Below are 24,248 nucleotides of genomic sequence, written 5' to 3' on the forward strand. Positions count from 1 at the left end.
TCGGGATCTTGTTCACGAGTGATGGGAAAATGGAGCGTGAGATGGACAGGCGGCTCGGTGCGGCGTCAGAGTAATGCGGGCGCTGCACCGGACCGTCGTGGTGAAGAGAGAGCCGCAAGGCGAAGCTCTCGATTTACCAGTCCATCTTCGTCCCAACCCTCACCTATGGTCACGAGCTTTGGGTCGTGACTGAAAGAACGAGATCTCGGATACAAGCGGCCGGAATGAGATTCCTCCGCAGGGTGGCTGGGCTCAGCCTTAGAGATAGGGTGAGGAGCTCAGACATTCGGAGGGATCTCGGAGTAGAGCCGCTGCTCCTTCGCGTCGAAAGGAGTCAGTTGAGGTGGTATGGACATCTGGTTCGGATGCCTCCGGGGAGGCTTCCTCTGGAGGTTTTCCGAACTCGTCCACCTGGGAGAAGACCCCGGGGCAGACCCAGGACCCGCTGGAGAGATTATATCTCTCAGCTGGCCTGGGAATGCCTTGGGATCCCTCAGGCAGAGCTGGAAAGCGTCGCCGGGGGGAGGGAGGTCTGGGACGACCTGCTCCGCCTGCTGCCCCCGCGACCCGACCCCGGATAAGCGGAAGACAATGGATGGATGGATGTTTAATAAATCAGTAGGACTCTAATTAATCTATTATCTTTTATTATAAATTTAAGGTGAGGGTTGTATTTCTGGAGAAAGATTGTTTATTTGTGAGGCTAGCCTATTTAGGTGGTTACTATGTAGTAGATTTGCCGTCCAGCCATGTGAGACCAAAAAAAGCAACAAAATGTCACATCTGAGAGCTCTGTACCAGAAACTGTTTGGTATTTTTCCTTCTTTAAAAAGAACAGTGACACTCCGACTGTCGGTAGACTGAATTAACCGATCCTGCTGTTTGCGCTGACTCCATTTTGAATCTGTTCTCACTATTCTGGGGTCTTTTCCAATTGGGCTTGGCTGTGCGCGGGTCCACTCTGATCAGGGATGTTAGGTTCAGGTAGGTCTGTTTGAATAATTACAGTTTTTTAATTTAACTTTGAAGTGTCAAACAAATTCTGTTCAAAAAAGTCAAATTATATTGATCATGATTCAATTATGAAAAGCAATAAAAGGGAAAAAACTTCCAAAACTGGTGAACACGTTTTAGAGGACACACATTTTACAGGCTGATAACTTTACTGGTAAACACTTTTGCATACTTAGAGTTGCTCATGTCGCACAACACTGGACCTGTGTCACACACAGGTTACCCACAATGCGCTGTTTCTTAAAGGTAACAAAATCATCAGCGGGCCTCAGAATTCAACCTCTCTTCAGTAAACTAGGTGTGCAGTGCATATCGTCATGTGGATAAACTTGAAGAATCTGGGCTCTTAGACTAAAGCGTCCACTGAGTTTCGGTGACCATCAAATGTAACTAAATATGAATAACATTTTTCATCACTCTTCTTCATCACAAACAAAAAAACTGTAAAATAAGTAAAAGCTTCCAACAGTTTCTGCAGCCACTAAGGTGACCCTGTCTGTGGCACTTCTCTCGATTTAGAATCGCCTGTTATTGCCACCAGGGGTCCGTTTCACAAAGCAGGTTTAGTGAAAACTCTTAGTCTGTTAACCCTGAAATGAGGGAAACTAAGTTTTCCGTTTCACAAAGGGAGGTAACTCAAACCAGAGGAAGAGGGGTAACTCTAGCCTGTTTCACAGAGAGAGTTAACTTAAGACCTCGGCCAATTACCGTAGTAACAGACTCTATGAACCTAACCTGGTCAGGACCAGGTTTTCCTCAGTGAACCTGGAGTTTCTCTCTGTTTCCGCCCTTTTTCGGCCACACACACCATTTGATTTCTTCATTCCTTCATTCATTCAGTCAGCAGGCAAGTTTTGGCATGGCCTAGTTCTGTCAAAAATCATTTTTAAAAAATCAGTGAGTAGGTTATATTAGAAGTCCATTAGGCAAAAGTGTTGACTTTTTTCACTAATATGGCATGTCCTTTTGATAACGACCCCGTGGATGAAGGTGCAGCATTACAGCGTAGAGAATTAAATATTCGTCGGGAGATGGTTATCAGACCTTTTTGAGTGGTACCGTTTCACGTCACAGTCCATCATCTACATACAATCTAATCCGTCCTTACATGTGCAACATTACCACCTGTAGTCATGCTCTCACATCCCAGCAGATACTGTGTGTTGTGCTGTATTTCTTTGCAAATGAAAATTTTTGTACAATGTCAGAGATGCAGAGCACCTGAGTAAGGCAACTGTATTTAGGGCAGTCAGAGAAGTGTGCCTCGCCCTGAAATGGCTTTTACCCTGTCAGAGCTATCAAGGAGGAGTTCCACAGGATTGCAGGTAAATGATGTAGAGATCTGTTAAATTAATTTGAAATTATATTCTGTTAATGACATTATGCTGCAACCTCAGACTTGAACAATGTTTTTATATTTTATCTTAAGCTGCTGCCAAGTGCGCTTCTCCCCCACAGGATTGCACCGAAATGAAATAAATTAACAGGCCACCATTCAAGCAGTTTTCTCCTGTAATATTATTGTGACGTCAAAGGACGACATTTAAACTTACGCATTGACCCAAGCAGCAATGTTCTCCACACCATCTCCCTCTGTGTTGCAGCTGCAGCGGTGTTGCATTTCTTTTTAAAAATGTGTTCAAACTCGCCATATGAGCACATTAAGATTTCCAATTCTAGTGGGGGAAAAAGGCAGCCCTCCGCTTCCCCGTTGCCATGGTGACTCGTCGAATCGGGGCTCCATTGATGCTGGCTTTTTATAGGTGTGGTGCACGCGCTTAACTCCAGGTGAAACTACTCCGAGTTGATTAAACTAACTCAAATCTGCTGTTCTGGAATCGGAAACTCAGAGTTTCCTATCTTAGAGTAGATCAACTCAGAGCTCAGGATTAGACTAAGTTTGTTCAACCTGCTTTGTGAAACGGACCCCAGAAATTAAAGGGCAAGAACCTGCCAGTGAATTTAAAGCATCAGATCTTCCCCTTTGAAGGTATTTCCTATGGTGTTTATCCTTCCAGCAATCCGTCCAGAGGGATAAACAACCATTCAGCTGCAAAGTCACATTTAAAGTCCATCATCTAATGCTGCTTCTTCTGTGGTGTCCTTATTTTCTGACTCCCACTTGAGGCGAGAAGAGTTGTGTACGAACAGACCTGACGAATGACTCAGGAGACCCATCATCACTGTCTGATCACTGCTACACTGCAGAGGGAGCCAACTGCACTGGGAATGTTTCACATTCATTCATGGAGAGTCCACAGCATGAAAGGACTTTCAAGACGGTTATAAAATCTTATTTTAGGCTGATTTAATCTTCTCGCCTAGATGCACTCAGTCATTGCACTGTTGCAAGGTATCTGGTCTTGATTCGTCTCTGTGAGGTTTTCAATCTATTTTCAGCTTGAGCTGAAAGAAACCAGTCTGAATGGTGGACCAATCACACAACACCCCTCAGCATTGAGATAATTTGAAAAAAGACAACTTTAATGACTAAGAAACACAAAAAGAACACTATTGATACCTGGTTTGCTCCTTAATTTTTAACTTTTGCACATTTTTATGAAAGTTGAATATATCACGCACATTAAAAGCTATTTAAAGGCATTTAAAGACTATATTTTTTCTCTATTTTTTGCTGCCACCACAAAAAAACTTTTGCTATCAAAACAACCCTGAAAATATGTCCAGCAGACATGGGCTAAACAAAAATTTAAAGGTACCAGCTTCTCAAATGTGATTTTTTTCTAATTTGCTGGATTTCTCAAAACCAAACCAAAAACAAATTTTTAAAAAAATGTGTTCTTTTTTTTTAAAATTTTTGACTAGTTAGTTAACGTCATAAGTTTAAAGGAAATACTATGGCCTTTTACAATTTTCGAGGATATTTTACACATAAAAAACTGGGCAGCTGCCAGATTCACACTAGCAATAAAAGATCAACGGAACCAGAAAAACAATCACTGGTCAGGTTAAGGGGGGTTAAAATGACCAATTTTTACATAGGCTACCCCACATGGTGGTGTGAATTAGTAAATGCTGGGCTGAAGTGTTTGCTGGTTAGGTGTCTTTGATGTAACGGTTAAGTTGTGGGTTTTTTCTGATAAACGCGTTGCAACTCAACAGAGATGAATGAGATGACACTGTGAATCAATCAACAAACCTTAAACAACTCTGACCATTTGTTTGCATTGGCGCTTTGCTTTACATACACATTAGTGATGATTGGATCTTCTTATGCTCAAATAAAGTATACGAACAGAAATTACAACTGAATTATGCAAATGTTCTTTTTCTTAATTAAAAAAAAATAGGCAGACCGTTGTTCCAGTGTGCTCTGGCAGCGTGATCTAAAATAGATTCAGCCTGATTTTGCCAGAAGAAATGAATAAAACAGCCGGAGCTGATCTCAAGCTGGGAAGACATTACTACAGAATTCGTGCCTTTGAGGATCTAATACGTTTTACGGACCGAATTATTTCACGGGATTATGTTCACTGGTTCTGTCCGGACAGAATGAGACCAAGCTGGCGAGAAACAACCGATGTTTGAGCTGCAGAGAGCCTTCAAAAGTAAGAAAAGTTGGATTTTAACATTTTGCTTTTCTGTACAAAAAGCTCTTTGTGTCAACGCTGTGGTTGCTGCAGGTCAAAAAGGTTTACATGATCGGAAAGAGGAGACTCTAAGCTTTCATTTGATGTGTATGTTGTCGGGAAACGTGATTGTGGGGCACATATGGCTGTAATGTTTTTGGAAAGTGGTCACGTCCCGCCGGCGGGATGTGGGAGCGGTAAGGGGTTAAAAATACCCTTTTTAAATATTTTTTTTTTTAAATTGAAAATATATTTTGAGTGAAATCACCCTTTAAAACTACGTCGCGCACCCGAACTAGAAGCCATGCACTTATACGGCCGTAGAAGACGAGTACAGCCCTCTACGAGCAGCGCTCTACCAGCAGCCCTGTACGTGGCTCTCCGGCTCTGCACACAGACCCTTCCTATTGGATCCGACCCCGCAGCAGGTCACAACGTTTCCGGCCTCATTTACTACTGCTCATGCGCAGAGCCGAGAGCGGCTATTAGTGGTACTATTATTTAACACCAAGTTTTGGTAATTTAACCTTTAAATTGCAGCTTAATGTTGCTGTGTCGTTTTGATCTGTTCTAAATATGTGAATGGCACTGAGTGCACACTGTAGTCTGATTGCAGCTCAAATAAAGCAGCTACAGTTTCACTTTGAGACATGCTTTTGGCTATTTTTTCCTTTCTTAGAAAAGCAAAGTCTATGCTTTAATAGTATGAGGCTTTTGATAAAGTCATCTTAAACAAATGTACCCATGCAAAAAAGGTATTTCCAAAGAAGTTTAGGAGGAGAGATGGTATCGGTATCAGTATTGGTATCGGTATCGGCAGATACTCAAAGTTGAAGTATCGGTATTGGAAATCAAAAAGAGGTATCAGTCCATCCCTAGTTATTAAAACACACCATGTTCCTTATTTACCACATGTTACAAAACTCCATTTTGACAACTCCACCGGAGACTTTACATGCACTTTTTGCACACAACTGCCAGAAGTCACCAATGTTATCTGAGTTAGGTTCTGTTTATTACTTGGACAATGGATGATAACGACCTCTTGTGTCTACTAGAAGTTAGACGAGGTCACTACTGGTCCATAAGCATGGGAACAGTGTTGATAATGTCCATTTAATGTGCTGATAAGCTCAAATCAGGTGGTCAGGCACGTCTCAGGTGCTGTGAGATGTCCATACATGATAATCGGTGAAAAACAAACATTTTTTTCTTTTGAAATTATGTGAAAAGAGAATTTAAAGAAAAAGAGCATTCAACAACCTGTAGGAGGAGGATGAGCTGAGCTGGGAGTCTCCAGCACAATGAAGGAGGAGAAAGTCATTTATTTCTCAAAAAAACCTCTGAAAGCACAGGACTAGAGAGGCTGAACAATAAGGAACACCCAGACAGAGCAGTGGGTTGCTGCACCACATGGGCATTTATCTGAAATAAGAGAGGAGGGGGAGAGGTGATTTATATTCTCATTAAATAAATTATTCTCCTTGTAAAGGAATGCAAGTGACTTCGAGTCATTTTCATTAGTTTTAAGAGGAAGAAAATGAGCACTGTGGAAATGACTAATGATGTTTAATTTTGCCTGAAATGGAGGAAAGTGGTTCGCTCAGCTTCCACATCAATCACATGCTCCCTCTGCGACGCATCGGCCCTGTGATTCATTTTTCACCAAGTCTCTGTCGGAGTCAACAAACATCATTTCAGATTTACACACTGAGGTCGGATCCCTTCAGTCATGATGATCTGTCGATTGGGCTCCAAAGGGATGCAATTTAAAGCAGCAATAATAAAGCTTTTGATTACTTGTGTACTGTAAAAAAATAAAATAAAAAATCTGTAAAAAAGTGGCGACAATCTGGCAGTAAGGGCATGTTAAATAACAATAGAAAAACTGCAAAAACTGTGAACAAAAGACAAGTATCTGTAAAATAATGGTTTTTTCTTTAACTGATCTAAATACAGTAAAACGGTGTCATTTCACATTCACGCAATATAAAAGATTAAATCACCTCTTGTACAAATGCTGATTTTTGCCAACATTGTATACAGCTTTGGTCTGGGGTTTTTTTCTGTGATTTTGGTAGATATCATCCGTAACTTAATAAACTTGGAAAAACTTGTTTTTTGAAAATTACAGTTATAGCTGTTTTTTTTTTTTTTTTTACAACATGGGCAGCAGAGCAAGCAATAAAAACCACAACTGTATACTCTATTTGCGTATGTGACTGTTGTCTGTTCAGACAACCAGCAGACATGGAGCTAAGTTTTTATCTCTGTTTTGGTTTCCACCACCTCCTGATGCAAATATATCACTAAACATTCTGATTTCTTTACCGAGGAGTGATAGTGCAGATTATTATAGTAATCAAGTATTTTTTTCCAGATTATTCCATCATTTAATGAAATGCCACAATTTTACTTCGACAGCATGTTTGGGTACGCTAGATTCTGTGAGAAAAAACAGTTATATACAACCAAAGTTAAGTTTTAACGTAGTTGGATAGATGTTTTGATGTATAGATGACACTGAAAATACGTCAATATGATTTAACGATGCAAGTTTGTTTGTGTTTTGTTTGTTGTTGTTTTTTTATCTAAAAGGCTTCAGTTTATTGTGACAAATGCTTTTCTACAGTATCACAATACAGTTTAAAAAAGTGACAGCAGTGGCGGAGTTTAGTTTAATAGTTTCCAAAGACTCAAGCCTCTGAAAAAGTGGGAAAACTTTAAATGATCACATAACAAAAAGGTGCTCTTGACACTGTGCAGAGTTTCAGTGGTAGCAGCAGAACCACAAGCTGTATACATGAGCTTCACAGTACATCTGTTTACTTCTCTCCTCCTGTCTGTGCTCACAAATACTGTATTTTATTGCAGCCCAATTTCTCATGAGGCTACTTGTTTTTGATTTAAGCCAATGAAACAAGTATGAAATAGTGACTAAAATTTGGCTCAATCAAACTACTGAAGTGCCAAAATACTGATTTTAAAGCTGCAACTTCACCAAAAAAAAAACCTATCAACCACATCAATTAAACTGAGTTAATTTGGATATTTTCATAGAAATTTTAGCTGCTGGAAAAGCAAAAGAACAATTACACAATAAGACAAAAAGATGGTGTTTTAGCTCCTCAGTGTTGTAAAATATCCACCTCCCCAATGTTGCATGTTTTTTTGTTCAATATACATACTTTCCACTTTGTTAAAAGGTTCAATAAAAAGTTGGAGTTGTTCTATTGTCAAAAATAATAAGCCCTCTCTTTAATTTTTTGTGTTGTAGTTTCCAGTTTAATTCTACAGTTTTGCACTTTAACTAAAAAGAAATGGTCATTTCACCGTCAATTTTACTGGAGACAATAATTTGTTTAGATTATTTGACTAATTGGTAAAATCGTTAATTGATTACTCAATGAAAAATAATGGTTAGTGAAGGCCCTACTCTTTTAACCAGCACGTAATAAACAGTTCACTGTGTGCACATACTCAGTTTTGTTCCTTAGTGTGAGGAAATATAACACTGTGAGGTGTTAGTTTGGGTGTAAATCTCAAGTTAGTTTGGTTAAAAGAAAACAGTCTATTTCTTGTCCTCAGTTGTAACTGTGACTTCCCTCTAAGAACAATAAAACATAACTATTACATAACAACTCTCTCTGATTGCCCTCAGCTATTGCACCTGTTTGGAAAGTTAATTTAAAAAAAAAAGAAAAAGAAAACCCCAGCATATTCCCAGGAAATTACTGTAAAATGAGATGACACAGAGGAGAAGGGGTGCCGGGCTCATGCAGGGAAACTGAACCAGCCTCAGGGCTGTGTGCATTAATGTGACATCAGGGTCAGCAAAGGAGAGGCTGCTGTTATGCAATGATAGATTAATCATCTGGTGGGAAATAATCTGAGATTAGCATTGGGCCACCCGAGGATAGAGGGGAGGGTTAGTGTGCAGAGGAGGAGGAGAGGCTGAAGGAGGAGGAGGGGAGGAGATGCAGGTTAAATAAAGAGTGTCACATAGAAACAGGTCAGGAGAAGAGAGGCAGCTGTTACTGACTCACTGATAAAACTATTTCGCACGACAGAAAAAGGTACAGAGCTCTCAAAGTCCTAAAAAATTAATTGTTTTATTGTGCATGCACAAGCTAGCTCATGTAAACAAGTTCTGTGTCTTGTGTGTAGAAATAATGATCCATGTCTTGTGTGCATTTTCATTATCTTGCAAGAATAAGAGCTATTTTGTCCACAAATTGTTTTCTGAACGATTCTATAGATGATTTTAGATTAGAGAGTATTTTATGTACTTAAGCAACATCTGTATTTACTGCACACAAGATATCTTGCATTGACAGAGGTCTTCATTGTGCTTGCTTCCTATTGTCTTGTATAAAGCACACTCATAAGTTATAAACACAAAACTTTACTGTGTGCAAACAAGATCCATATGTTTAACTCGCAAAATATGTTTCTTGAATAAAGTCCAGTTATTGTGCAGAGAAATTTGCATCATATTTAGATAAGATCGAAATCTTACTGACTAGACTATTATCTTGAGTGTATAAAGATCCATAATTTGTGCACACAGGTTATTATACTGATTAAACAAGATCCAAGTCTCATGTGCACACATTATCTTGTGGATGAGGATCTAATGTAATCCTTAGCTGGGAGGCCATTTCAATGTTTAATATCACCAGAAAAATAACACCCACAGTCAGGAAATTTGGTGAAGACAACCATATGTATTTCATGCAGATCCAAATGATTAAATGGCTCCAGCAGAGGCCAGATTTTTTAAATTACTGGTCATTTCAATGCAAAAAGGAAAGAGCCACATCTTCAGTTCTAAGGACGGTGTAATTGGGGCCCCAGAAAGTTCCTGTCAGCATAGATAAGAACATAGCTATATGGGTAGGTCCATATTTTCACAGTTGGCAACTCTTGAATATAATGATAATAATTAGACCTCTAAGTACACCAGGTTTTTGTGTCCTACCAATGAGTCCACAGCAAAGAACTGGAACCTTGGCTAATACTTCGACTCATCAAAATCTACTGCTGTTAGAGGCCTCAAAAGTTGGTGAAATGTCGAGCAAAGATTGTATTTTTGGTAGGAAACATGGATACATTCATATGTATATATATATTTACACTGTTGTATAAACAAGACTTAACAAACACAAACTAGATCATTTTGTTATAGACATAAACATGACCAAGATTTCCATGTTTTGCACACAGGTTTTCATTTCAGTATGTAATTGTCCCAAAATCATCTCTTACATATGATGTTATCTTGTTTAAACGAAATGGATATCTTGTGCAGACAAAATGTAATGTGGAAATAAATCCGTATCAGGTTATCATTTTGTGTGACCAAGACCCATATATCGTGCACAGAGTACTTTTTTTGCCTGCACAAAAAAGTATTTTAGATTGTGCACATAAGATGCATGTCTTACACATTCTCGTGTCCAACGTATATATTAACTGTACAAATATGTAAGCTGTTCAGACATGCAAAGTAACTTGTGTTTGCATTTAATATCGTATCTTATATGGCGCAAGATACAAACAAATATTATCTTTCACAACTTGAGTCCAACAACTTGGCAGCTCTCTGATAAAGGCTTTACCCACTCTTCTGGTTGTGAGACACCTTTGACCAGCTACACTGAACTGCTCACCCAAAGGCCTAAAAGTTGACCCATGCAAACAACAACATGCATGAAACCACTTAAACACAAACACACATGCATTTGTAGCAGTGTGTACACAAGACACAAACACATGTAGAACCTGACAGAATGCAACAAACTGGTGGGACAGGCGAGGAGCTACCAGAGGTGCACCGATAACGTCACAGTCTGACTTACTGCAGAGTCAGCGTCTCTGCTCTTCAGAGAATGAGACAGTGCGCAGACCAATTCTTTAATGAGCTTCGTTTTGGCACCAGAAAATATTTGGGGTGGAAAATGTCTGCGGTGGAGTGGTACAAAGTGCCAGCTGAGCCAAACGGAGGCGTCCAAGAGCAGAGCCGAGGTCAAACAGTCCCTCAGTTACAGACAAAACTGGTTGTAGCCAAGATATCAGTCAAGCAAACCGGGGAACAACTTGACTTGACTTTAAAGTTAGGTTCAAGCAACAGTGCTGCCAAGTGTGTTTTTATTTGTATATCAGTACGGCATCAATTTTATTAATCAACTAGCATTGTTGATTAATTAACTAGCAAATCTCAGATTCCAGCTTCCAAGCCATGTTATCTATTTATTTACCTGGGATTTGGAATGTATATTTAACAAAAGAAGACATTTGAGCATTTAATGGATCAAACAATTAGTTGATTCATCAAGTAAATAATTCACGGAGCCTAACTGTGTCAGAATTTCTCATGACTACAACAACAGACATTTACTATGTGATATATATCTATAACATAACTATCTATTATACTGTTTAGAAAGTTAATTTATATATCTAATTTACCTGTGTACAAACAATGAAATTATAAATAATATATAACAAACACATCTAAATTATACAATCAATACTTTCTGTTGTCACTAATTGCATTTAATTCTGGAAATATATTTAAAATATTAAAATGCATTAAACAGTTTCATCTATTAAATTAGAAGGAAATATTTTTGAAAATGTATTACATTTGAAAATGTAATTGTCTTTTATATATAAAAAAAAGTTTTTCTTTTTGTGGTTATTCAAAGTTACAGGTTTTAATTTTTTTAATTTGACATGCAATGTAGTTAAGTTTTTTAATTTTATTAAATTGTCTATTTCAAGCATATGGAAAAAAAACTTTAAAACCTGTTAGAAAAATTACTGATAAAAGTACTGACCTCATAAAAATATAGTAATTTTCCATATTACAAATACATTTAAAATCAATTTTCTAGCCTTAAATTTGCATGAAATAATGTGCGTGTTTTTAGACTGTAGTGTTTTAATGAAGGATATTTATAAGTAAAAATGTAAAAATGTTTGTGCATTCCAAATATATGGAAAAAGATTGCCCAATAGGATGATGGGATTTCTCACGACAACAACAACAATGAGCATTTACTGAGTGATAAAAGATAGGATAAAAGTTTATTTATTTGTTTGTTGTCTGCAATATTACTACTGTAGTGGCTATAATTTTGGAACCATAAATAACAGGAGATAATTTAATGCGAATTAGGTGACACAATAAAACTACAGACAGGAGTATCGTGGCATCTCTGAGCTAAAACATGAGTGAATAACAGACAAGTGCAGTGCAGGAAATAACACACACATAATGTGGTTAAGCTGTGCCTTTAAGGCTGAAAACACATCTTCAAAGTGAACGCTACAAAGTCAAATTAGTCCGAATGTCTGCTTTTGATCAAAATATTCATGGATTAATAAAAATAGCAGAGCAGTGGAAAGGGCAGCCGAGGATATAAAGGAAGGGACGAGCTAGCTTACCTTGACATCAGCCTTCTTGTTGAGGAGACTCTTGGCTGCTGCAGAGAGGCAGAACGACACACCCTCAGATGGAAGAGTACACATCATACACCTTCAGATGACCACAGCTCTTTAAATCTGCTCACACAAACCACTGTAGACACTCGGTCAGTCATGCGTGCATGCAGGCGCAGGCTCAAAAAAAGTCACAAGTCAAAAATATCACAGATGCAAAAAAAAAAAACCAGAGTGACAAAGCTCAAACTCTCCACATTTCACCACCGTCAAGGGCAGGAAGAAGCAGGGAATTCATCCCTCCCTCTTAAAAAGAAAAAAAAGAAAAAAACACCCTCTCCTCGTCAAAGACATTAAAAACTAGATGAAAAAACACACACTGACTGGCACACATATTAAAAAAAACCTCCATCCAACTGGCACCTCCTAACCCTGATCCATTGCCCAAAGCATTAGATAAGCAGAGGGCATCAGACATGAGGCGGGGGGGAAAAAAAAGTCAAACTAATTCTCCATATAATCCAAATACACTCACACAGATGCACGCACAGGCAGGCAGCACAGATAGACAGGGGATTAGGAGTAAAAGCATGAGGGAATGGGAATGGAGATGCAGGTACGTGATAATGGGTTTGAATCAGGATTAATTCACAGAGTTCATTGGAATTAGTGAAGCAGGACAAGGGGGCAAAAATCCAGAAGCTGTAACGTATGTGTGTTAACCCTCTGATCTCCGAAACCTGCCAGAGGGATTCAAACTAATGGTACCTTTAAAAAAAAATCACCGATATTATACGGTGCATCAGAGTCAGAAACAGTAAGTAGTTTCAATTTGAGCACATCATCTGTAATTTACAGTTCTATTAGAAAACAACTCTGCTTAAACTTGGAAAATTTCAATTAAAATCTGTTAAAAAAAAAAGAAAAACTTTACATACTGCCCTCCTTGGTGCAACCTTAAAGCCATCGGTGATTCAACTTCGATCAGCATATATGAAAAAAAAAAAACACAGGCTATTCGGCTGAACTGCAGGCTTTGTTTTCGCAAAGCAAATTAGAGAGCAGCACGGAAATAAATTAAAATTGTAGGCAGTAAATTATCGATAGCGTGTAGATGCAACATTTTTTTCAAGTTTTGGTAACACCTTTGAAAACTTGGAAAATATTTGTTCGTGACTGATTCCAGTTCTCTTTACTTGTCATCATGGTTGTGTTGTTTCCATAGAAGTGCAGGAAATTATGTTACAGTGAAAAATGAGTCCACAGTGAGGAAAAAGACGACAGGGGCACAAAAACAGAAACTGCTTGGGTTTAGGAGGGTTAAACACTGTTCATGGTGTTAAAGGAGCACAAAAAGCAACAGTCCTGCCGACATTACTTATACAACTAGGGTTGCCCCAACTTGAAAGCTGTGCTACACAACAGTTGTTTTTCTTTGCATCACACATTTACAATCAATGTAATATTACATAAGCAGAACCAAGTTTTAATTCTTTTATCTTGTGCACAGGAGATCCATATCCAGTCTGCACAAGGTAATCCAAATATCCTTCATGAATTATATAACTTGTGCATAATAGAATAATTTTGGCTCAAATGATCTCAACACCAGGCAGCTCAATGACATGAGCGCAAATATCCAGATGGTAGAATCTATTTGTTTTAATGCTTAAATGCTGTTTATGGTGATGAAAAGAGCACATAAAGCAACAGTTGCACTGACATTAATCCCTCATCACACTAATGCTGAAGCTCTGAGTGGGTGTGCAATCTCCAACTTGAAAGCTACGCCGTACAATGGTTGTTTTTCTTGTTTAAAATCTGACATCTAAGCTACTCCTTACACACCAAACTGTAAGCCAGAGAGGTGACAGAAGCCTGAACCGTGACAGGCGAAGATATGTGAACAGTAATACTCTCCCCCTCCCAGATAGCAGAAGAGGCTGCTTACCTTGGCAAACATTTGAGAAGCATTAAGGCCGGGGAGGGGTGGGGGCAACGGGAGAGAAAGATTTAGAAAGAGAGATTAAAACAAGCAGAGAGTGTGATGTGACTCTGAGAGATTTCTGTGGAATCATGTCTGCCACTGTTTCACTTAGAGCACAGCATGTAAAGTCTTAACAGACACCGTAGAAGTAATATTTCAGTAACCAGGGTGCCAGAAAATAACCACTTCATTAAAATACAGTCATTTTACACAATTAAAACACATGATTATGAAATTATCATTTTGAAAATACATTTGTAGCCTTAGTTTTATGAGATTATATGTATTATAAGCTTGTAATGTGTAATGACGGAAATTTACATGTACAAAAACAATGAAATTACCCACAACATATATTAATCAAAATTTTCTGTTATCACTAATTGTATTTAATCATAGAAATATATTTAGCGTTAAACTTGTAATAAACAGTTTAATCTATTACATAAAAAGGAGATATTTGTGAATGTATTTGTATGAAAAATAAAATAAATTCATTAATAATAAATAATGTTTGGTTATTCAAAGTTTTTCAGGTGTTATTTTACATTCAACATGTAAATTATGTTTGCTTTTGTAATCTCAATTATATTTTTGTGTATTTCAAAAATAAGAAAAAAAATCTGCTGTGAAGAGTATACCTTGTTCGACGATGCCAGCGGTGGATCCTGGCACATTGCTGACGGAAGCAGGAGCTGTAGTCTGTCGACCCACTGAAAAACACAAAGGAAGGCGGAGAGAGATAGTTGGATAGTGTGGCTTTTAACCCTCTGAGCCCTAAAGCAGAAAGGCATGCTTTCTTTTAAAAAGTCTGCAAAATCAAGCCATTTTTGAATCGTTCAGTTTTGAGCTTTCTGACGGTCCTTGAACTACCCTTTCGTCAAATCCAAGCATAAAGTCACAATATTAAAAAAACTAATTTGAAAAATAAAAGAGATGCAAAATGGTTCAAAATGGTATATATACAGAGAAGCAAGTTGCCATCCAGTTATTTGTAGATTCCTTCAGCAAAGTGGAACATCTCTGTAGAGTTGTTGTGCAGTGATGATGATAGTAATATGAAAAACACACAACTTGGAGAGGTTGTTAAACACAAATTAGGCCTCAGTTTCTATAAGTAAGTGTGTTTTTAGATGACGGGGCATTTGAACGTGTTGAGCTGCTCTGTCTTTAGTTTTGGTGCTGAAAAAAGATTTTGTGATTGCATTGGTTGACTAATTTTAATTTCAGCTGAACTGCAGGCAGAGAGGAGACAACAAGAGAAACTGAGAGGAAAATAAAACCTACTGGATCAATAAAATAAATGCAGCATGGCTCAGAAACAGTGAACAGAGGAGCAAGTTGGTGGAAGACACATTCATCTTTCTAGAGTTGAAAGTAGTGTGACAAACACTGAGTTTATAGAGGCTGTAAAAGTGTAAACGGTTAAATATCTATAGTATGTAGAGCTACCAACTAAAATTATGTACAGGTCATTCTGTGTCATACTGCACGAAATACACTGAACAAAAATATAAACACCCCATGTCAAATATAAGAGTTTTATGAACATTTGGGTTACGCAATATATAGAGAAACTCAAAATATATTTTCAGTAATTACTGATCTTCATATCCGCATTGATAACATGGTGGTATGGCCATTTGTAGCGGATTGACAGTCCTTTGAACATGTTAGGGGTCAGGTTGAGGAATTTGATTTTTCAGCATCTTGTGTGTCCGCCAGCTGCGTCTCTCAGAGCAACACATCTTCTTCGCATGGAGTTGATCAGATTGTCTATGGTGGCCCGTGGAATGTTATTCCATTCCTCCTGGAGTGCCACACGGAGCTGACCCACATTGCCTGGAACTGGAACACAGTCCCGGACACGCCTATCCAGAACATCCCAAAGATGCTCTATTGGGAACTGTTGGGATCATATATTTTATATTAATGTTTTGATAATCTCTCATTATATTAATCTCACCTTATTTCATATTTTGATAATTTGGTGTTACTCTCCTCACTTTTCTTATTATCTTAATCTCACATTATTATCTAAACGCATAATCAACACAATTGATAAACCATTGCAGCATGAGAAAGTGTAAGTGGAGAAAGGATTTGGTGGTTTGTGTATTTCTCTGTCACAAGCAGGTATCTGCAGGAGGGAGAAACTGAGGGTGCAGAGTGACAAGTTTCTGCACCTACGAGATGGTGGAAGAAGGCTCAAGGACACGGAGGGGCCAGTCAACTAGCTGCAACACATTCTGTGCACATTCTCATGTAATAGTATAAGTACACTGGATCAGGGAGAGGCAGTCAGTCAGACTTCATGCCCTGACATTAACTTTGTTGGCGCTAGGGTGAGAAGTTTGATCCAGAGCTCTGTATGCTTATTCAACTATCTGATAAATAAATAAATTGAGTGAGACCTAAATATCTTCTCCTATTGCTTCATTAAACGAATGCGTAGGAGCTATCTCACACATAATTTAATTTCTGGTAGATTGAGATTCAGCTCCAACAGAACATGTCTGGCGAATATGCAGGCCAGTCCAGAACTTCAATGTCCTCTGTTTGAAGGAATTCCATGCAGATGTGGGCACCATGACCAAGTTTTGAAGGTCATCGCTGAGGTCATCAGCACAGGGATCACAGCAGACACCAGCAACCAGCAAGGCAGAACATCGCCTTTGTAAAAGCCAGGGAGAAGCTGTACCAGCGCATGAACCAACCCAGGGGGCTGCTCGCAACAGCATGGGACTGGCAGATGAAGGTCGACCTAGGGAGACAGCTCAAATTCCCAGAATACATTGCAGTGACCACACTCAGGCCAGACATCATCCTGGTGTCTGAAACATCAAGGCAAGTGGTCCTGCTGGAATTGACTGTTCCTTGGGAAGACCGAATGGAGGAGGCCTTCAAGAAGAAGAGGGCCAAGTATGAGGAGCTGGCAGGCAAATGTCGTAACAAGGGCTGGAGGACCCGGTGCAACCTCATTGAGGTGGGGTGCAGAGGATTTGCTGGCCAGTCCCTCATCAGGGCCCTCAAGATTTCATCTTTTCAAGATTTCATCTCAATCAGCAATTTCCCTGAGGTTTCCACCAAAGGGATTAATAGAGTTCTATTCTATTCTATTCTATTCTAGATGCTCGGGGTAAAGGGACTGCACACCAGGAAGGCCACCAGGAACATCACAGACGCAGCTGAAAAGGCGTCAAGATGGCTGTGATCCGTGGACAACACGAGCTACTGATCAACCCTGGCTGGGTCACCTGGGAGAAGATGTGTCTAAGAGTTGCACGTGTAGTGTATGTTAAGAACTATTGGGTTCAGACAACAAAGAATTCCACACTGGTGTCATCTTTGGCATCAGTTATCTAGTTCTCCTTAATACATCCATGAACACAAAAATCTACCAAATACAGTTTTAAAGCTATTGGTAATAAAAGTGGACATGTCAAAGTACATAAACACCTTCTGTTTCATAAATATTTTGCAGTGTCAGGTCTGTAGTGTCCAGGTCAACTGGCTAATTTGGTTGGTTGATATGTTTTCATCACCCTCTGATGTTACTTTTGAAAAGAGAAATGTCCATCATCATCATCATCATCATCATCATCATTATCATCATCATCACCATCATCATCACCATCACCATCACCATCATCATCAACTCATGATATTTGGAGGTGAAATGAAGAGAGTACCTATGAACATCCATTTGTTTTTACAAGTTTGAACCCAGTGGAGAGTGCTAGGTCTGACCTATTTAACGTTTACTCCGTTGGTTCCAGACTGACACCGTGTCAAAGAAGTCGTCGGTGTGGCTGCATTTGTTCAAACCAATGTCATTATCATTAGTTTTCCACAACCAACATGGCATGTGAGTGCACTGTGCAACACACATCCAGATGCTGGTAACATGACTTCACAAGACATCCTGACCTGTAACAGCTACTGCCTTCACGAGTTGCATGTGCAGAATCAAGACACGCTACATACACACACACTCCACAAACAGTCTCAGAAGTTTATGACCTTCATATCATTTAAAATCAGCAGCTAACTTGTCCGTGTTATATTCCTCAGAAGTTCTTAAGCCGCGATAACCAGTTGATATAGTTCTATTTTCAGAAATCATATGACTATGTAGAGGTGTACACTAGCCTAAACAAAGTTGAAATGATTTAATTAGCTACAAATATCAACTTTTTATAGTGATTTAGAATTTATTTAGGCTAATTAGGCTTGACTACAGCCCTATGTAATATATTAACCCTCTGAATCCCAAGCAGTTTCTGGGTATTTTTTTTGTTCCCATCACATTTTTTGTCTTCTTTTTTAATACCTAACTTCAATATAAAGTCCTGCACCTCTACTGAAACAGCACAACGATGGATAGGGGTAAGGCTAGGGTTTTGTAATTTATTTATTTCTTTCTGCTTGGTGTAAACACTGCCTGCAGTTCAGCCGAAAAGCCTCTGAATTTCTGTGACATGACTGTAGGTAGCAGCCGAGTCAGCATGGCTTTTCAGTTGTACCGAATTGTAAGTTTTTTACAGAATCTGTTTAGCATAAAGTTTTTATTTTTGATAATTTTTATACGAGACATTTAAGCTCAGATTTGGACAGGTTTCTGGATCGAATGGCACACGTGATTAGTTCAAGGATGTTTGAAAATCCAATGATACGTTCAGCTTTTTCAATTCCTGGCTCTGATAAATGGTGCAGTTTTGGTGATTGTTTTAAAGATAACATGCATTTCAAACTCATTGGCAGGTTTTAGGATTCAGAGGGTTAAGAAGCCTTTGTTCTCAGTTCCCAGACCCCACATTAACCATCACTACTGCTGATCATGATAAAATGTTGTTTGGAGAGATTTTTGATATGGCTTGTATATTTTTTGATTCATCAGATGTATGCTATTCGTCAAATAAGCTGTACTGCGTGAGCTTTGAAGGAAAAACGAAGCGTACAGTATATCCCTGCAGCATTTCCTGCTGACTGTAACACTGCCGCCCATCAACCTGCTGTGCGTTTGTATGTGTGTGAACGTGTGAAGAGTTAGCAGAAGACAGATGGCATGTCATCTTGTCCTCCTCACTCACTCGTCTTTTCAAAGAGCAGCACTCACCAGAGAAGTTCCTGGAGACAAGCATGGTGGTCAAAATGGCACCCTGAGGAGCAAAAAGAGGAGACAGTGGTCACCCTGAAGCCATCAGCCTCATGTCTGAATGAGCTTCAAACAGACATTACGAGTTATCTAAAATGTTGTCACCCATTCTGTACAACTGTAAAAAGTGTGGTAAAAGAAATCTAAAACAGACGAAATCTTTAAAATAACAGCTAAAAGAATGATTTACTATTTTTCAATCTTTAATATACACAACTTTACCTTCAAATAATGGCAAATGTGTAAAAAAAACAAAAACAAAAAAAACAAACAATACTGATTTTTGAGGTAGACATTATATATGGTTTTGGTCAGTTAATTGTTTTTTAAGATTTACATCAAGACTATTATCTCTGTTTTTTCTATCTCTGAAAGATCTGCAAAGCAACAGAAAATTATTCAAAACAAATTACAGCTAAAAAATGTTTTGAAAAAGTCGTTTTTTAACAGTCCAGTATAAACAGTCTGTTTTGATGTTTATATGGACGCCTTGTATTTGATTTTATTGTGAATGTTAAAGCACTTTGAGCTGTATGTGTTGCACAAAACGTGCTATGCAAATAAAGTATTATGATCATTATTATAATTTAAGTGCCTTTCAAAGTCAAATTCCAGCAAATACAGGAACACTGATGCTGAGATAAAAGGATTTAACAGACTAACAGATATTTAAAACATTGGTCTTGTGCTCTTTAATAGTCTGACTTTGGAAATACCATGAAAGTTAACAAAATACTACAATTTGTGCCTCAATCTAAAGGTTTCAGGAAAAACAATGCAACCTCTACGTGCAGCTTTGTTGCACATGTTAACAAAGACTAATCTACTAAGTGAAATTAATCAGCAACTGTTCTGCTAATTCAAAATTAATGCCAAACATTTGATGAATCCAGCTTCTAAATTTTGTGGGACTTTTGTTGATTGAAAAATTTAGGGATTAGGTTAAACAAAACACTGCATCTAATGAAATCGTGAGCTCTGAAATGTCTTTTTTTTCTTGAATCAGAGGGATGACTTCATTTGGTGCATTTTCACACCTTGAGTTTCCTTCTGGCGTTGAACTTCTTCAGGCACTCGACTGTCTCCTGTCTGTGCATCATGGAGGCCACTGTTGAGCGTTGCTGCGGGGAGGCGAGAGGGAAAGAGGTGCTGAAAATAAAACATTAGAGAGGAGCAGCTCTGACAGTGACAGGTTTATGTGGGCAGGAGCTGTCGGAGAGACTCTGCTTTGCTGCAATGTGTTGAAACCAAGGCTCTTTAGGTAACGACAGTTCTGGCAAAAACTCCAAGCTAAACAGATTCCGCTTGGCTTTAAGGTGTCCTGACAATCCGTTCTGTTTTGTTATACAGTAAATGATTTGGCATTTATAGCACAAGCTAGCAGCTTGTAAAGACAGCATTCTACAATACAAAGGCAGAGAGCAGTAAGCAGGGGAGGAATATTGCTAAGGATCATTTATTAGGTATTCATACTTTACTTAAGTATTTACATTTGATGCTACAATTCAGAGGGGAATATTGTACTTTCTACTTCACGACATCCACCTGACAGCTTAAGTTAAAATGACAACTTCACACAGTGGGTGATATCCCAGCTAGCAGCGAATGTTCCCACAACTTTGACTAACATTCCCTATAGGTTCGCTATAAGTTTAAAAAAAAAAAAAAAAAAAAAAAAACATTTTAATGTAATGTTCAAAGAATATTATAATAACATTTAGTATTTCAAATAATGTTCCTGTATTGTTACCAAGGACAGAATGTTTTAGGTGCAACGTTCTAAAGATGTTTTGGGCATGTTGCTGAGATAAGTGATCATAGAATGTTCCTCTATTAAACGTTACCACAATGTTACATGATAACAAAGGAAGGACATTCTCCAAGAAACATTCTGAAAATGTTTTCAGAATATTATTAAAGCTTCAGATCACATTGTTATTTTTAAAAACATTCTTACAATGTTATATGATGATGAAGAAGGAACATTCTTAAAACCACATTTTGAAAATGTTTTCAGGATGTTATTGATGCCTCAGATTACACAATGTTTTTTTCTAAAACATTCCTGGTATGTGACATGTTAACAAAGGCGGAACATTTGCCTTCAGAATTCTGAGGACATTTTGGGGATGTTGTGTTAATGATTATAGAATGTTCTTCTATTAAACATTCTCATGATGCTAAAGGAAAACAACCTTCTCAAAGAAACATTCAGAAAATGTTATAAGGGGGCTCAGATTACATTATGTTATTTTAAAAATATATCCTGACAATGTTACATGATGACAAAGGAGGAACATTCTTTTAAAGATAATTTTTCTGGCATTTTTGCCTTTATTAGTCAGGACAGTGAGAGAGTGGGACAGAAAAGGGGGGAGAAGAATGGGGAGCGACCTTGCAGCAAACTGTCGTGAGCGGGAGTCGAACTCACGAACGCCGCACCAGGGAACTATAGCCCCTGTTCATGGGTCACCCGCTCAACCAGGTGAGCTATAGAGGAGCCCAAATGAGGAACATTCTTACTGCAACATTTTGAAAATGTTCTCAGGATGTTATCGATGCCCCGATCACAAAACGTTTGTTACAGAACGTTTCTGTAATGTGATATGTAAACAAAGGAAGAATGTTTTGTCTATAACATTGGGAGGATATTATGGGGACAATGTTTAGTTAACAGATTAAAGAATGTCCCTCCATCCATTATCTATACACCACTTAATCCCTCAACATGTTTTTGGACTTGTGGGAGGAAACCGGAGAACCTGGAGAGAACCCACACTGCACGGGGAGAACATGCAAACTCCATGCAGAAAGATCCCGGGTGTCCTCACCGGGACGTGTGCTAACAGTGCCAACCAACTGCGCCACCTTGCAGCCCTATTACAGAATGTTATTTCATAAAATGTTCCCACAATCTTAAATGACATCACATGAAGAACATTTCCAAAGTAATATCTGGAAAATGTTTCAATGCTGTTATTTAGGCCTCATACTATATTGTGTTATTTTTAAAACACTCTTACAATGTTACATGTTAATAACACAGGAACATTCGTACTGCAACATTTGGAAAATGTTTTCAGAATGTTATAAAGACTACATTAAATCTCCTTCAATTCTGAGAAATAAAATTGTGTTTTTCAGTTTTTGATAGAAGAATGCTAAAGAAAAACATTGTGTTGTGGATGGAAATAGTTTTCTTCTGGACAATTAAACAACTTTCAACCTAAAACTCAGTTTCTAGAATACTCACTAAAATACTGGAAATAAACCAACCACACCATCAGTGAACTTTTAACTAAACACCCAGACAGCTTTATAGTGGTTGCAGGGGATTGTAACCACACCAGTTTAAAGTCTGTACTTAAAGTACAAGTCTGTACCCTTCAAGCAATTTCTGGACTTTAAAACCAGAGGAGACAACATGCTGGACTTGGTGTGTTCAAACTTCCCTGATGCATACAAAGCAACCCCCCACCCCGACCTCAGCTGCTCTGATCATCTTTCTATTATGCTGGTGCCTGCTTACAAACCTCTACTGAAGCGCAGCAGGCCAGTCAAAAAAACAAGCCAGGATCTGGCCAGAGGGTTTATGCTCAGCACTTCAAGACTGTTTTATGGACACTGACTGGGAGGTTTTAAAACAGCAGCCTCAGAGGATGTCACTGCCATTAAGACCTTCACAGCAACAACATCAGTGCATCATATTCTTGCAATGTTATCATTTAACGTTTTCAGAGGGTTATTGCAAAACATTTTTGGAATGTTTTTAGAGAACATTATTCCAAAACATTCTGGGAACTCGAAGAAATTTCCCGCTGAAAACATCACAACAATATTTGTGCATCATGTTTTAAGGAAGCCGGTTATGGCTCAGCTGGTAGAGCGGGTTGGTCAATGATCAGAAGGTCAGCGGGTTGATTCCGCCCTGTAACCTGTGTCATGGTCATTGTGTCCTTGGGCAAGACACTTCAACCACCTTGCCTGGTGTGAAAGCGTATGAATGGATTGTTTAAGGTGGTGGTCAGAGTGGCCGTAGGCGCAGAATTGCAGCTATATAAATCTAATAAATTATTATTATTACAAATGTTGTCATTTAACATTTTAAGAGGGTTATTGCAAAACACTTTTTGAATGGTTTTAGGGAATGTTCTCCCAGAACATTCTGAGAATTTAAAGAAAACTTCCTACTGAAAATATTGCAACAACATTAATGCATCATATTTTAGAAATGTTGTCATTTAACATTTTAAGAATTATTGCAAAACATTTTTTGAATGTTTTTAGGGAACATTCTCCCAGAACGTTCTCAGAACTTAAAGAAAACTTCCCACTGAAAACAGTGCAACAACGTTCCAGTCAACATTCTAAGAATATTCTAATAACCAAAAATTTCTAGCTGGGATAATACGCTTAAATGATTGGATTGTTCTAAATGCAACACAGTAAAAAAATCAAACAATCCAACATTTTTGGCTTCTTTCAAAATTATTCAGGCATCTATGAAATGTTAACCCTTGTGTGTCAGTTTCAAAGAAGATACACAAAGGAGCTTAAGGACAAGAATGTCAGCATTAAAAAAAATGCAATAAACTATTATATAATGTTTCTATTTTCCACTTTCACTGAGTTAGTTTCTTTTAAGCAAAAGCAGATTGAATATGATACTATATATTTTATAAAATGTAAATGTGTTTCATACTTTTTTATATATTTTACATGTGTCTTTTGAAAGTAATCATATGTAAAATAACCAAAGCTGCCGGTTTTTTAAAAACAGATTTTTCCTGATGAGTTGTGGTGGAGCAGAGATGTAAAACGGAAGCTATGATCTTTTTGGGCTGGTCATTTTCAGATCCAGACCAGGCAACAATATGAAGACCTACAGTTAATACATTTACACTGCTGACTGCTTATTGGAATGAGCTGGAGGACTTTGTGTAGTGTTTTTGAACAATTTCACAGAAGCATGTTAAAGATTAAGAAGATGCAGATTTTCTTCATCAAGAAATATTTCCCAAACGCACAACAACTGAAGATGCTCTCAGACACT

General features: G+C 38.3%; 1 protein-coding gene across 1 annotated transcript in view; it reads right to left on the reverse strand.

Annotated features, from left to right (window-relative positions):
• LOC103357317 (calcium/calmodulin-dependent protein kinase type II subunit beta) overlaps window positions 1-24,248 on the reverse strand; it is a 67,613-nt gene that overhangs the window by 17,126 nt on the left and 26,239 nt on the right. The window contains exons 11-14 of the mRNA XM_008281826.1: window positions 20,233-20,316; window positions 19,157-19,199; window positions 14,679-14,750; window positions 12,057-12,091 (exon numbers count right to left, since the gene is read on the reverse strand). Of these exons, the coding sequence (XP_008280048.1) occupies window positions 12,057-12,091; window positions 14,679-14,750; window positions 19,157-19,199; window positions 20,233-20,316 (234 nt within the window). The remainder of the gene's footprint in view (window positions 1-12,056; window positions 12,092-14,678; window positions 14,751-19,156; window positions 19,200-20,232; window positions 20,317-24,248) is intronic.

This window comes from Stegastes partitus, unplaced genomic scaffold (assembly GCF_000690725.1).
Source record: "Stegastes partitus isolate 25-593 unplaced genomic scaffold, Stegastes_partitus-1.0.2 Scaffold246, whole genome shotgun sequence".
NCBI classification, from domain to species: Eukaryota; Metazoa; Chordata; class Actinopteri; family Pomacentridae; genus Stegastes; species Stegastes partitus.